Raw genomic sequence first — 16,187 nt, forward strand, 5'->3', positions numbered from 1 at the left:
GAGGGAAACTTCTCTTCCTCTTTTTTATAACACAAGAACTCAGGGCTATTTAATGAAGCTGATGGCAGGAGAATCAGGACAGACAAAAGGAAGTACCAGTAATACTTCACTCAGTGCATGTTAATTTAACATGCAACCCTGAAGAGAAACTGAAAATGCCCCATATTAGCTATTCAGTTGGGTTTCTACTCTCCTGCCTTTTTTTTTTAAAAAAAAGCTCTGCTGTCACAGGTCAGGCTCCAGATTCTATCAGGCTCTGAAAATAAGCAAATCCTTTGAATTGGAGGAAGTATGAGGTCTGTTCTTCTCAACTCCTAAGCTGGATTCTTCTTTTGTCCCACCAGACTTTATCAAATCTGCAGTCAATTTGTAGGATTGTCTGTCTATCTATTTACCTACATACCTAGCTACCTATGATACAGCAAGCCTTTTGTTTACCTGGACTTCACCATAAGCAGCAAACTCCATCAGCACTGAGTTGGACAAGTGTCTTGTTAAGGCAGCTACAGCGATGGCTCATCTCTCCAAAAGGGAGAATGTGTTCCTAACGGCCAATAGCAAGATGAAGGTCTACCAGGCTTGTGTGTTCAGCACACTGCTTTCTGGTGGTGAGACATGGGCAGCTTACGCCCACCAGGAGCAGTGCCTCAATGCTTTCCACATGAACTGAATCAAGAAGATTTTGGGTGTCACATGGCAAGACAGACTCAAACAAAGATATGCTCTCCCAAGCCCACATTTCCATCATGTCTGCACTCCTGTCTTGGTAACATTAGACAGCTAATTGCTTGGAGTTAATTATGTTTGCTACACGTTTAATTGCTTTTACAGAATTAAGGTGTAGCGTTTTACTCTCTACCTTTCTGGATGACTGCTGTAAGAAATTACCTTTGGAACAGCATTTCTGTGTCTTTGTAAAATGGTTATAGATTACATTGTTCACCACATTACTCAATGTCCTCTGTATAAAGATCCTTGTGAAAAATATCCGTCTTAGTTTAGCTGCAGGAATTTCTTTTTGTTACATCAAGTAAGTTTGTGTGCTTTTTGCTGTGAGAAAATAAAAATTAAGTTACCATGTGTGTTTATTTGAGTTGGCTGCCAGGAAATTAAGAAAAACATTTGTGACTCAACTCTGAATGTCTTTTTTTTCTTTGTTATGGCTTAGAGCTAAACAAATAAAATTGTTTTTACAAATTACAAACCAATGTGTTTGGGAATCAGCTAGATAGAATTTGGAGGCACTAAATCTGAAAATTCTTATGTGGACAAAAGGTGTGCAAACACACAATCAATGACCTACATATGTAGTAATGCTCTAGTGTGGACGCAGCCTGCGAAAGAAACAAAATTCATTAAAACGTTAAAAATATAAAAATGTTTCTAAATGCAAAAATCAACAACAGAGGAATTTTGTGCATATTGTCAATTTTAATCAAGTCTCTGTGTGGCTCAAAATTTGGCTTCTAGCCCAGGGGTCCCCAAACTAAGGCCCGGGGGCCGGATGCGGCCCAATCGCCTTCTAAATGCGGCCCGCGGACAGTCCGGGAATCAGTGTGTTTTTACATGAGTAGAATGTGTGCTTTTATTTAAAATGCATGTCTGGGTTATTTGTGGGGCATAGGAATTTGTTCATATTTTTTTTCAAAATATAGTCCAGGCCCCCACAAGGTCTGAGGGACAGTGGCCCGCCCCCTGCTGAAAAAGTTTGCTGACCTCTGTTCTAGCCTGTACCTCTGCTTGTAGCAATGGTAGTCTGGTGATTGACAGCTACTTCTAATAGACAAACTGAACCAAACATGTTCATTTTTTCCAAAATGGCAGATTCTGTGTTTCATCTGAGGGAGTTGTATTGTATTTTTAGAAACAGAAGCTAATCACTAGTGTACCTCAGTAGAGGTGACTCAGTTTTACTGCCACTTGGACTATATTTCTGAAACTAACAAAAGGCAGTAACCTAAGTCAATTCTGTTAAACGGATTAACCCTGACTAACTTCAGATTTACACTACAAATGTGCCATGGTGCTGAAATTATCAGTGTTAAGTTACATTTCTGAAATTCTGTGGAAGATGTAAGTGACTTTTCCATTTCCTTTCAATGCAATATTTTGCAAATTTGCACAACCTTGATTGCGTAAAATAACTAGATATTGATGAGATGGCCAAACCAATGTTCAGACTGTTGACAACAAAAACTAACAAGCACTTTGTCTGAATGCTGTTTAAACAAAGGGATGATTTTTTTCTATGACTCTTTAGAGATGTGGTAGTGGTAGCCACTTCCCCCAATGCTTTTGAGGGGTTTTTTTCCCCTGGGAGTTCATTTCACTGCAGTACATACAGAGTTGAGAATGGTCTTGGAAATATTGCAGGTGTTGCTTGAGATTTAGGAGAGGATGCATGGCACACTAGACACTCTTGATAACACCAGCCATCTTTCTGTCAAATTGGAACAATCCTCTAGCATGTGTAAGAGATCATGATAGGCTCCTTCATTGGTATCTAGTTTGTAAATACCCTGTTTTGTTAGTGACAGTGCTTGAGAATTTGATCTGAAATTATGTGCATCTCTCTTTGTAACCACACTTCTTTACAAGCACAAGTCAGCTGCAATGCGGCAGTGCTGGCTTGCAGCTAATGAAGTGTGCTGCAGCAGTGTCTTGCCGTCTACTGCTCTTTCTATAAAATTATGAGGTCGGGATTGGGGAAGGGGAAGGGACAGCACATGAACTTGCTTAGTTTACTGCCTTCCGTAAATGTGGAGGTTGAAAAATGTCCAGTGGGGGCAGGGCAGGCAGCATCCTAAGCCATGTACAACTAAGGTTGCTAAGGCATTTTATACTCCAGCTTCATACTCAGGTTTGAAAGGTATCTTAGGTGCCAGGAGAACAGGAGAAACCAGAAGAAATTATTCCAGGTTGTTGGGCAGGGGGGAGCAGTCATTGTGCATATAGCACCCCCCCCCCTTGAGTACAAGCAGTGCACTAAATTAAGGGAGCTTCCCAGATTTGTCCTGCCTGAAAGCAGATAACAGGCTTAATTGGAGTGCCTACTGCAGCTTATAAAAAATATACATTTAAAACATTTTGTGTTTAGTTTTCTATTGTCTTTTCCTTAGCTCCAGGGAGCTGGGGGGGGGGGAATCCCCCACAAGAAAAAGGAGAATGCCTTGAATGGCACCATTGCTACTTTTTCTTTCCCCTATGACTGGAGGAAGCACTTCCTGAGGCATAAGTTAAATTGCCAAGACTGATTTCTTCCTCTCTTCTCCCTCCCTCATTTCCTAGGAACAACCAGTCACCATTCACAGGCTCTTCCCCATTGGGGAAGGTGTATTCCTGAGACACAAGTCAAAACACCAAATCAGCCTCACTTTTCTCCCCACACTTCCACTAGGGCTTGGGAACACATAGTTCAAAATGGCAGGTCTTCTTCCCTGTTGAGAGCAGAGAAGGAGAAGGCAGCTGGGATGGCTTTGTTTCCCTGTCACTTCATCAGCTTCACAGAACCCATGGGTGCTGCCTTGATGATGGGACTCAGAGACTCAGGCGTGGCAATCACGCATGTGCAGCTGAATAGCTAACCTTTGACCTTTGGCATGTTGTTGGACTCCAGCCGTCAGGGATGATGGGAGTTGTAGTTCCACAACTTTGGCAGGCCCTCAGGTTAGCCATTCCTGGTCTAGGGGCTGAGGCATGTGTGTTAGTCCCAAGGTTGCTGAGCCACTTCTTTCTGAAATGATTCATATAATGTAAGGTGTGTGTCCCCTCTCTTTTTTTAATGAATTGTTCTTTACATGGGATTTAAAGTCAAAATAGCCTCCCAGACTAGCAATATTGTTTTCTTTCTCCCCTGCTGTCTTTTTTTTTAAAGTTCTGGCCCTTTTGTTAAGGAATCTGATCCAAAATAAGGCACAAATCAATTCTCAGCCATGCATGGAGTTATGTTGAGTTGCAGGTTGGTTTTGCTGCAGGACACTTAATATGGCTGCCTTTCTGGAAACTGAAAAATAAATCTGCTTACTGGCTAAAGATCATGGGAAAAGTATCCCCCCATTGTAAAAGAAGGGTGTGGTTTCTTGGCGGAAAAAAGCAGACTGAAAAGATGATGAAATGAGTGGTTAACAATTTGGAGTATTCTTGTACATTAGTGATGGATCAGTAGTGTGTATCTGTGGCTAATTCCACCATTCTTGTTCACATGGATTATTAAAATGCTTTTGTTACCTAGAGCTGGCATTCTTTTATCTACTTTTTGTGGGAAGGGGGGATTGGTCCTTGGTTTTCTTATCAGATTCTAATTAATTCCTTTATTTATTATTGCTGCAGGTCTTCGAGTCAACGGGGAACTCATCACTGCTTACCCACAGGTAGTGGTGGTGCGTGTGCCAACACCATGGGTCCAAAGTGACAGTGACATTACAGTTCTTCGCCATCTTGAGAAGATGGGCTGCCGGCTCATGAATCGTCCCCAAGCCATACTTAATTGTGTCAATAAGTTCTGGACTTTCCAGGAGCTAGCTGGCCATGGTGTGCCTCTTCCAGACACCTTTTCCTATGGTAAGCCACCTAGATTAAAATAGTGCTATTGTCCATAGTGACCTTGTACCTGGAGCAAGTGAGATCCTTACTAAAACTCTGAATGGTTTGGGGAAATCTGAATGAATGAAAAAAAGAACCAAGACTCTACAACTTGACTAGTGACAAATTGCCAAGTGGCAAATAAGAATAGAGTTGGGCCTCATGTCCTTAAACAGGCATTAGTGTGTCCACTTCTGAAGAAGCTCACCCTGGGCCTTGTGGTCTGTAATAACTACTGCCTGGACATAAATACCCCATTATTGGGTAAGGTGGTAGAGCGATAGCAGAACAGTTGCAGGAGCTCCTGGAAGATTATCTGGATCTGTTTCAATCTGGATTCCGACAGTTTTAGAACTGAATTGGTTGATCTGGTTTGAGAATGGAACCGGGCGAGTGTGACCCTGTATGTGAGCAACTTGTGATACCGTTGACAGTGGAATCCTTCTTGACCAACTGTGGGGCCACTGTTTTACTGTGGTTCTGCTCCTACCTGCAGGGGTGTGTCCAGGGCAGGAGTAGGCAACTGGATGCAGCCCAGTCGCCTTCTCAATACGGCCCGCAGACGGTCTGGGAATCAGCGTGTTTTTACATGAGTAGAATGTGTCCTTTTATTTAAAATGCATCTCTGGGTTAAAATTCAATCATTTTTTTCCAAAATACTTTCCAGCCCACCACATGGTCTGAGGGATGGTGGACCAACCCACGGCTGAAAAAGGTTGCTGACCCCTGGTCCAGGGGATAACATTGGGAGATGGGGTTTTGGCCCTGTGATCCTTGCCTGGAGGGCACTGTCTTGTCTCTAGTATTCTATATTGGAAGGCATTTTGGGGCAAAGTGTCATCAGTACACTGATAACATGCAGCTCTATTTCTCCATAACACCTGAGTCAGGAGAGACCGCAGTATCTCAACCTCTGCCTGGGTGCAGTGGTGGATGGAGTGAGGACCAGTAAATGCATTTGAACACTGGGATTTTTAAATTTCAGCAGGCATTTTAAGTAAGTTTTTTTGATTGAATGGTTAATTTGAATTGATATCTAAGTGGTATGTAAACAAAATGAATGAATGAGGAATAGGCATGTTGGGTTTTTTTATTAACACACTGACGATAGGTACCTTTCCCCCAACACTTTTTTAAAAAATCTTTTGTTACTTTTACTTATGGAAGCTTAGCAATAGTATGTTCTTATAATGGTGACCATCCTATAAACATTTTCTGCCTGATAAATGTGTAGCTAAACAAACTCTCCTATGCATTGCGTTATATTTTGTGGGCCTTGTTGAGGCATAGGCCTATTAATGGTGGTTAACAACATAAGTTACCTCACTGTTCGTTCTGCTTTTTCACTGCCCCTCAGCAGGCCAGCTGCTGCTTTTCTAGGTCTAGATAGTTAGGAGTTAATGTTCAGGATGATAGATGTGTCCATCAGACTGTATTTAAGAATTCAGTCTGTGGAGGGCTAGAAATATGTTTTTCTTAGTGTGTATACAAGGACCTGGACTCAGGCTTCTCTCTTCCCCTCAAGTGCCAGATGGTTAAAATGTAGGGCTGCCAAGAGAAGCAAGATGTCCTACAGCGCACGTATTCCTCTTTGAACAAGTAAAATGCAGAGCTGATTCTGGCTTGTTCTGCTAGCTTCTAATCAGGTTTTTAGTGCCTGTGCCTCTAACCCTTGTCTTCCCATTTACTACCCTGCTGACACCTAATTTTCCTCCTTTGATTCCATAGCTCTGCTGTTACAGAGAGAAGGAAGCATTAATTGAAGGATGGGAGGCAGTTTGTCTTATATAAACCTCTGGCATAGGCTCCTTTGGTTATGTGTCAGGTGCTTCTCTGGCCTGTGAATGACAAATGTAGCAGGGTTTTCTTGAGAACAGCTTCCTCACAACCAGGGTGGGGAACTTCAGGCCCGGGGTGATTGTCAAATGTGGCTCTCCAAGCTTGTCTTTCTAGACATCAGGACTATCTCTCATCAGTCATACTCTGTGCCATCCTTGCATACTTTTGCCTGCCTGGAATGCGTTCTTGAACTGTGACAAGTCTTGCCTTGGTGAAGGACCGGGGGGGGGGGAGGGGGAGTGTGCAGGTAAACTTTTGACTTTCCTGTAGCATGAATCTAATCCACAGTACAAAGATACGAGTCACTTTTGTTTGGCTCACTTTTTTGGCTCTGGCCTTGCTCACTCCTTGGCATGCAGCCCTTGGAAGTTTGCCCATGGGGGAATGTGGTCCCCAAGACTGAAAAAGGTTTCCCACACCCGTACTAAGCATTCAGTTTCTGGCCTGGAAAGGAGCTTGGCGCTTCAGAATACTCGTCTCTGGTTGCTTGATGAAAGAGGGAAATGAAGGGAGATAGTAGAACAAGGCTTTAAATGTTTGGTCTTCTTAGAAGGTTAGAGTACATAAAATGGTAGCGATCTGTAGCATATTTTCAGCTGAAGAAAGAACAGACTGTGATTTAATCCGATAACTCAGGGCTGTTACTCACTGGATATTTTACACGCAAGTACCTGAGTAAAGAATGACTTTGCACCCTGTGTGTGATCATCACTTTTTACAGCAAGATGCATAGAATTGGTGGCAGTGAAAAATGTGCGCGCAGGGAGAATTTCCAGTCTGGGGCCTACCACAGGAAGGGCTCTTTGTCATGGCCACCAGCTAAATAGACTTCACAGGCAGGTGCAGAAGGCATCTCTTGGAGGCATCTCTTAATATCCAAGCAGGTTCATATGGATGTAGGCAGTCCTTTGAATGACTCTGTCCCAAATTACTTAGGGCTTTTAAGGTCAGAACTAGCACTTTCAGTTGGACCGGGAGGCGTACCATTAACCAGTGTAACTGGTACAGAATTGAAGTTATGTGCTCCAGTCGCCTTGCTCCCACCAGAAACCAAGCAGCAGCATTCCACACCATTTGGGATTTCCAGACCGATTTAAAGGTAGCCATCTTTAAGGCACCACGTCTGAGAAGGCCGTATCCCTGATTACCACACGCCTAATTTCAAAGGGCAGGCAATTGGAAGAAGGGCCTCGGATGAAGAATGAAGGGTTGAAGCCAGTTTGTGTGGGAGAAGACCTTCTTTCAAGAAGCAAAGCCTCATGTAGGGTTTTGTAAAGAATGAGCAACACTTGAATTGTGCTTGGAAGTGGAGTGGCAGCCAGTGCAGCTCTTGTAAGCTGTGATGAGATCTATAGCCAGTCCTAGTTAGTAACACAGCAGCTGTGTTGTGAATTTACTTAAGTTTCTGGGAAATCACCAAAGGCAGCCCACATTGTATTGGTGCAGTCAAGCAGTTATTAGGGCACGGATCACTGTGGCCAAGCTGTATTTGTTGAGGAGCAGTTGCAGCTTGCATACCAGCCCTTGTTTGTACAAGACGCTGCATGCTGTGGATATCATTTACACTTCTAATGAAATCTGAATTGATCAGTGCCCTCAGGAAGCAAATTGATAATTGAAATTCTTTCAATAAAATATAAATACTAAAAATACAAAAAAGAAGCAAATTGGATCTTTTGGGAGAATTGCATCCCTATGCAGAGCAGCTTGGACACTGCCTCACACGAGGCCTGAGACTGTTTCTACTATAATTGTAGGCTTTTTAAAATTGAGGAAAGAAAAAGCATCAATGCTACAATATGATGATGATTTGATAGTAGAAAGTCACATTTTAACCAACATGTAAATTAATAGGAAATTCTATTCAGCATATGGCCAGAATAGATAATCTGTATAGATTCTTACGTGAAAATGAACAATCTGGGTTCCAGTGTTGCCTTCTTGAATAATTATGTTGGCCTTTGAAATATGCCTTTGCTGGAAATTGGCTGAACGCTTCACTGGCAACATGTATATATTTTTTTCTATCCAGGTGGTCATGAAAATTTTGCCAAAATGATTGATGAAGCAGAAGTGTTGGAGTTCCCCATGGTTGTGAAGAACACACGTGGTCATAGAGGTGAGTGAGAATCTGTGCATAATTGCTATGGAGTGCTGAATGAGGATTGTGCTTTGTCTAAAGCTTCCTAGCTATTTCTGAAACACTTAAAACATCCTAAACTCAGCCTTGCCAAGAAGATGCAGATTTTTACAGTGATGTAGTATTATCTACCCTTGCCTGAATAAGAAGCTGATGTAGAGGCAATGACCAATTTAGGCATGTCCGAATGATGCGCGATTGGGCACAGCACCAAACCCAGAAGTATCCCCAAACATCAAAAAGACATTGTGGAAATGGGCAAATGAGGTTTGCCTAGACCTCCTAACTAAAGTGGTATACCTCTTTCAACATGTGGATAAGTAGAAGACCAAGTGTTTTATTTAGCTACAAAATCACATAAGTGTATTTCTGCATGTTGGATCATTTTAATAAGAGAAGCAGCTAGCATAAAGTATAAGTTAGTGATAATTTTGGTGTTAGCATTTGAATTTAGAATTTAAACTCTGTTTAAGTGATTGATTTATATTAAGCTTATTGAACAACATTTGTAACAAAGCTTTTCTGGTTTCTGATTTTATTTAAAGCATTTATAAACATCTAAATATTTTTAAAACCTCTACAATGTAATAAACAAACAGTATCATTACAATAAAAATATAACCTGAAGCCATTAAAACAAAGATTCAGGGTATCCCTTGAGGATATCCTGGAGGTTATGGTGGTCAATGACCCGTACTCATGATGGCTGTATTTTACTTCTGTATCAGAGGCATTATGCCTCTGAACACCAGTTGCTTGGGAAACACAAGTGGAGACTGTGTTGTTTCACTCATGTTGTGCTTGTGGCCTTCCTGTCAGCTTCTGGCTGGCCACTGTGAAAAGAGGATGCTGGTTTGATTCAGCAGGGTTCTCGGGTTATTTTCTCAAAATAAAATTATTTAAGCAAGTATTTTAAGAAAATGCTAAGACTAAAGCTATTGACTAGTAAGCAAAGATACAGTAGTTTACAAGGGAGGAGGGGCAGCGAACATTCTGCAGGACTAAAATAATAGTAATTGCGATACTATCACATATGCAGGATCACCATAAGGTCTGTTTCTCCCAGTGGCCTGCTAAGTTGCGTGTAATGTTAGCATGGTTTAATTAGGGTGCAATGTGTTCTTTGAAGCTAACTCTGAGGAACACATAGGCTCCCAATAAGAAAGGTTTTGTGCATCTCTGGGAGAATGAGGGGGTTTTTTTGCCAGCGAGGGGGAATGGAGACACTAGAGCAAGCAACATTTTCACAGGAAACCAACCCATGAACTCAGCAGTGATTTAGGAAATAACGGTTGAAGTCCTGTTTTTTGGTGGTGGCAGGGATGTGGAATTAAGGCAAAACCCGTGTTTTGGATATCTAGACAGTAACAATCATGGAAGCAGCGAAAAGGGGTAGCTGGGTAGGCAGTGCTAATATTTATGCTTTGTGGGGCAACACTCTGACCACACAGTCAAAGGAGCAGTCAGAAGCAAGTTTTAATTACTTAAATCCCCCCGTTGCCAGGCCTGCAAAATCAGCCGTGTGCATTGGACTAAGGTGATTGCAGATGAAATTGTGGAACACCACAGGCAAATGGGGTGTTTGCTACACATAAATGCATTTGCACATGCACACATGCAGCCCCACACTTATCCCAAATAGTTGTTTCAGAAAAAGCTTCAATATATGTGAAATAAACACAGTGACAACTTAAAACAGCAGTAATTGGTGATGAGTCGGTCTGGGTGATATCTGGCTTTCAACATTGTGATACTTCACCAGCTGAACATCATGATATACTGATAATATCTTGATGTGTGAAATAAAGATGGAGCTATGCAGAGGCACTGGCTGGCTTCATGGTTTTTCCCGCATCGTGATTTTTGCATAGCACATGCACACACACACACATAATGATCCGCAATATACTGTATTGCCATGTCAATAATTATGAAACTGATACCACGATATGGACTTCAAACCAATTTTGGACAATATATCGATTTATCGCCCAGCCCTAGTGATGACACCATGATCTGAGCGTGGCTGAGTAAATCCACATCTGCAGTGGGGCATACCCAAATGAGTAGAACCAAACTTCTGTATTGCAATCCAGCTATTTCATGCTGGGTTTTCCCTTTGAAATTCCTCTGTTCGACAATGCTTATGTTTTGTGTTTCTGTTATGTGGCCTCTTGCAGGAGAATAGCTGTTTGGGGCTATGGGGGTTGTCTGAAAGAAAGAATTTGCCTGTAAGCAAAAGTCCAAGGCCTGTGGACACAGGATTGCGTAAATACAGGGATGAAATATTTCCCTAGAGTAAACATTTTAAGCAAAAGTGATTTGCTTGCCTTATCAGTTGCTAAAAGGAATGACTTATCTTCATTTCACCAGGCTCTTGTGTGTTTCATGGCAATTAGATAGTTTGAATAGGTCAGTTAAGGAAGAGGAAGGGCTGGTGAACAAGAATTGCATGGTGTGGTTATGGCTGTTTCCGAAGCAATGCATTGTGAAGCTTCACTGTACTGAGAGGACCTAAGGGCTTAAGAAACTGACCGCTTGTGGGCAAGGCAGGAGCACAAATTTCTGGGAAGTGGGCCGCCACATCACCAGTTTTCTTTCCTGCCTTGTCGAGAGCAGTCAGCCTTTTGTTTGCTCCGCGTCGCCAGTGTATCTGGGGCCTGCCCCCTGCATCTGCTGCTTGAGGCAGCTGTCTGTATCAGTTTAGTTTTAGGCCTGGCTCAAGGTTCATTTTTCTAGGGATAACTTTTTAAATAGATTTTTGTTGCATTCAGCTTGCTGGTATTTACAACTAAAGAATATTTCCCATCTTAAATGATATTAAGAATTCTAATACTTCCCATGGATTTCCATTTGGCAAATAAATGAATAATTTTTATATTTTTCACTGTTGCACTAATTAGTAGCTACCAGTTAATTGGGAGTGGTTCATTTTGGGTTCATCAGCTAATCATACACAGCACCTTGGAATCGGCTGTCATCTTTGGACTGTGATTGGTGCAGCCCTCTGTTTTATGTGTCTAGAGAACCCAAAACCTGTTGCAAAACGCTCTTGCAACCTAGTACTACTAGAATAGCACGGAATGGTACAGGCCAAGATTGAAGGATACTGGCAGACCTATACTGAGGGAGTTGAGAACTGGAATAAACGTTGGAAATTGTGAGTTTGCTTTAAGGTAATGTTTTGTTTTTCAAATTTTGCTATTTTTATAGCACTAAATGTGCAAAGCGCTTTACCAGTTTTAATTTTATTCATACATGCACCAGTGCTGCTAGGATACTTTTTTTACAGCACTGAGATTAAGGATTGTTTTTCATACCTTTTAGAAATATGCAGAAAATTCCCTGACCACCTCCCCCTTTCACCTTTTATACTGTCTTCATGCAGGTAAAGCTGTGTTTCTGGCAAGAGACAAGCACCATTTGGCAGACTTGAGCCATCTAATTCGTCATGAGGCCCCTTATCTATTCCAAAAATATGTTGAAGAATCCCATGGCAAAGATGTTCGTGTCATCGTAGTGGGAGGTCGTGTGGTGGGCACTATGCTGCGTTGCTCAACAGATGGTAGAATGCAGAGCAATTGCTCTCTTGGTAAGAATGGAAGTGTGCTTATTCTTGGTTGGAATTGGGGCCGGCAAAGGAGAGTTTAAAATCTAATTTAAGTGGCAGCCGTTTCATGTGCAATTGTAAATAATTAAGCTGTTACATTAAAAATTAGATTTTGAAATTGGAAACTTGACCAACTTTTTAAAAAGACAAGATAATGGTATTTAGAATACAGTGGTACCACGTTACGTACTTAATCCGTTCCGGGTTACAGTACGTAACCTGAACAATTCGTTCTGCGCATGTGCAGACCGAAAAAGGCTCTGCGCATGCGCAAATCGCGCGTGCGTCAGGTTGCGGTTCCGGGTTAGTGGAGTTAGTAACCCGAAAAGTACGCAACCCGAAACGTACATAACCCGAGGTACGGCTGCACTATCTAGTAGGCTTCCTTCAGTCTATATGGTGTTATCTAGTTACAAATATAAAAGAATAGTGATGTGGTACTCCATGCCATTTATGTAGTCACTTTTTAAGATAAGTGCCAACTTACTGCCAATGAACTTTGTGACTGGATATAGGCTGAATTATCACTTATTTTATCTTGAAACTTTGTCTCCTTGGACCACTTTTTTCTGTGGCTGTTATATCCATGGTTACATATCTTGGGCTTTGATTATCCCACCAAGTTTTTAAATGTCTACTTTTATATCATCCACTCCTTTTGCTTTATCTCTCATGGAATGAGATCCTGAACCAAATGTGAGGGCACTATCATCTGCCTGTAAAGCTATATTAAACACGAACCACTTTCAGAAGCAGTGTGGTTAAATGCTGGTATTCAAATATTGTTAAGCAATTCTTTTTTTAAAAAATAGGATATGTTTATCTCGCTCATCATCCCCTGCTGGAAGTCTATTGAATTTTTTTCCTGTTACCTGTTTTCATAGAATTGTGGAGTGGGAAGGGACACCAAGGGTCATCTAGTCCAGCCACTTGCAGTGCAGGAATATCAACTAAAGCAGAGGTCAACAAGCTTACCGAACGATGGGCTGGTCCATGCTCCATCCATCGGAGGATGGGCTGGAGCGTGTGCGTATGCCCGCTCTTCCAGGTCGGAGGAGTGCCCGTGTGCATGCGCACACGCTATTTCCGGCGCTCCTCCGACCTGGATGTGTGCCGGAAATAGCGTGTGCGCATGCACACGGGCGCTTCTCAATCCCACACGCGTGCGCACACGCTATTTCCAATGCACATCCGGGTCAGAGGAGCACCCATGCGCACAGGCGCCATCAACCCGGAAGTCGGTCCCCATGCCGCACTGGTAAGAGTGGGCAGGGCGTCGTCATGGGCCGGATAGACGAGCCCCGTGGGCTTTTACCCGCCCATGGGACTTAGATTGCCGACCCCTGAACTAAAGCATCCATGACAGATGCCCATCCATTTATGCACTAGCTGTCAGGTTTTCTGTCATTCAGGTGGACTCTCATCTTTTTGATACAGACTTCCCTAAATGTTTCCCCAAGATTTCAGTCTTATTCGTTATGGGGCCCCCGCACCTCTACCTGTTTCTTTTTTTTAAAGATGTAGCCCCCAAATGGGTAGGCCTTCTGAGGCCCCACCCTAAGATTTACCCTTCTCTCTTTTGCCAGGTGGCATAGGAATGATGTGCTCGCTGAGTGAACAAGGCAAGCAGCTGGCAATCCAGGTGTCTAACATCTTGGGGATGGATGTATGTGGCATCGACCTCCTCATGAAGGATGATGGCTCGTTCTACGTCTGCGAGGCCAATGCAAATGTAGGTTTCATTGCCTTTGACAAGGCTTGTAATCTAGATGTAGCTGGTATCATAGCGGATTATGCCGCTTCCCTTCTTCCCCCCGGTCGCTTGACACGACGCATGTCCTTGCTCTCTGTGGTGTCCACGGCTAGCGAGACTAGCGAGCCAGAGCTGGGCCCTCCAGCTAGCGCCACTGTCGATAATATGAGCGCCAGCTCCAGCTCTGTCGACAGCGACCCTGAAACCACAGAGAGAGAGTTGCTCACCAAGCTCCCGGGGGGTATATTCAACATGAACCAGCTAATAGCCAATGAGATTAAGCTCCTGGTGGAGTGATGCCACATGTAAATAAATATGACCAACTTTCTTGTACATTTTTTTTTTTAAAAAAAAAACAACTACTTGTAGTGCTGTATATCAGAAGCAGCTTATGGAGGTGAAGGGAGGTTTTAGTCTGGGGATCAAGATCAAAACGCATGTTCTGTGAATGCTGCTTTTTTGCTACTTATTGATTTTGCAGAACATACGTTTAGTTGATATTTTTGACAGCCAATTTCCCTTTGGTAATGCCCAGTTAAGAACCTGCATTTGTGTGGGGGAGGGGGTCGAAACCTTTGTGACATTAGGGATGCCACTGTGATTTTTAAACTCATTGCAGAGCATGTGGGTTCATAGGGAAGTGATTCAGCTTGATTTGTGCTTTCGGAACTTAGAAGTTTTAATTCTCCAAAAGCATTTGTAAACTATTGTCTGTAACCATCCCCTCACCTCATTAGCGCTCAGTCCTATTGGTTATTTTATACCCCTTGCTTTTTGTCCCATTAGGAGTTTATAGGTTAGGGCAGCCAATTTCTGTTTCATCCAAAGGTTCTAAATATCGGCATTTCCCATCTAACATCTGTAGGATCTGTGAGAATTCGCATCCCTGACAAACAGTCTGTAATGGCCTCAAAAGTCTGGCCCTTAAAGCAATTAAACAGGGTGCAGCATTTATTAGTTCAGCATGAGCTTTTGAACCAAACCTGTGACTTCTGCCATTTCAGTATTAACAGATGGGTTTATGTCCATACATTTATATTTAAAACAAACCACTTTCTTTCGGAGAAAGATTTTAGTATGTGTGGATTTTTAAGAAATTATTTTAATTCCTGGGGTCGGGGGAGAAGGTATGTCTAAATTTCAGTCTTGTTCATTGATGGCAGAAGTGGCATGTTTTCTTTTGCGCAAAAGGCAAAGATAAACAGCACTGTTAACTTTTGGTGTACAAAATAATGTTTAATCCGATGTGAAAAAGAATAACACTAGTTTAAAACAAATGTGCATTGACTTGTATTTGTTAGTGTTTTAGTCCTTTTTGCAAGATATATGCTATGTTAATGTTTCATTTTTAATACATGCTCGTCCAACACTTCCTTCTCCATGCCTGCATCTTTAACAGTGGCCAAACTTGAAAATACCCATACTGTTTAACATCACCAACTATTTAACAAACAAAAACTAGACACTTTTTTTTATCTGTTACCCTGAAAAATGTGGGAGGGGGTGTGGAGGAGGGTTGAAGTGGTTGCAAAATTCACAACCACCTTGGAGTAAACGTAATGTGTTACTACTATTAGTAACGTTTCTCTATAGAACACATTAAAATCTAAAGTGACTTCCTAAGAATAAATCCTGAAGAGAAATAAAGCAGGTTTTGGGCAACAACATCGGACACTTTGCTAGTAAGGCCCAGCCAGAATGGGAATATGATTTAAGGCCACACTTCTGTGGATCTCAGGCCCCTATGTATGTGTCTGTATTTTGCTTTGTTTTGTCATTGGTTTTTTGTCTGTCCAGTTCGTCACTCTTTTTTCCAGAATGCCTGATGATCTCCTCTCCCAACCCCTACCCAACCCTGATACTTCTGGCTGTGCATTTTCTTATTAAATTTGATAAAAGAACCAAAACAGCAGCTTTGGGTCTGTTTTAATGGCCTCACCTTCCTCCTCCTCACCCATTTCTCACTCATTTATTTTCTTTGGGGTGTGTACAACATGGAAACAATATATACAGAATCCTATTGCTTTTTATATATAAAAAAACACCACATAGTAAAATGTTTGCAACAGGAAGATGGTTTGTGGAAAGTTTTTGGAGGGTGGGCAGCTTATGTGTACAGTGCTGCTTTTATCTGGATGCCTCAAAGGAGCATGGCCGCTCTGCCTTCTGAGGCTCTGAGCTTCATTCCTCTGGCCCACCCTCTCCACTTGGCTGTCTAACCTTCACTCGGATCTTAAATACACACCAGTTGAGGATTACTACGC

General features: G+C 42.3%; 1 protein-coding gene across 2 annotated transcripts in view; it reads left to right on the plus strand.

The window, feature by feature from the left end:
* The window catches only part of RIMKLB (ribosomal modification protein rimK like family member B), a 46,950-nt gene that overhangs the window by 22,339 nt on the left and 8,424 nt on the right, over positions 1-16,187 (plus strand). The window contains exons 4-7 of one of the 2 annotated variants that reach the window (XR_004428016.1): positions 4,330-4,560; positions 8,453-8,539; positions 11,949-12,152; positions 13,757-13,902. Coding sequence is in view for 1 of the 2 variants with exons in the window: in XM_033173027.1 (XP_033028918.1) it covers positions 4,330-4,560; positions 8,453-8,539; positions 11,949-12,152; positions 13,757-14,220 (986 nt within the window). In the remaining variant the exon portion in view is untranslated. Of the gene's footprint in view, positions 1-4,329; positions 4,561-8,452; positions 8,540-11,948; positions 12,153-13,756; positions 15,825-16,187 lie in introns of those variants that run through there. The other variant, XM_033173027.1, reaches the window with a different exon arrangement.

The sequence above is a fragment of the Lacerta agilis genome, chromosome 16 (genome assembly GCF_009819535.1).
Source record: "Lacerta agilis isolate rLacAgi1 chromosome 16, rLacAgi1.pri, whole genome shotgun sequence".
Taxonomy (NCBI): domain Eukaryota; kingdom Metazoa; phylum Chordata; class Lepidosauria; order Squamata; family Lacertidae; genus Lacerta; species Lacerta agilis.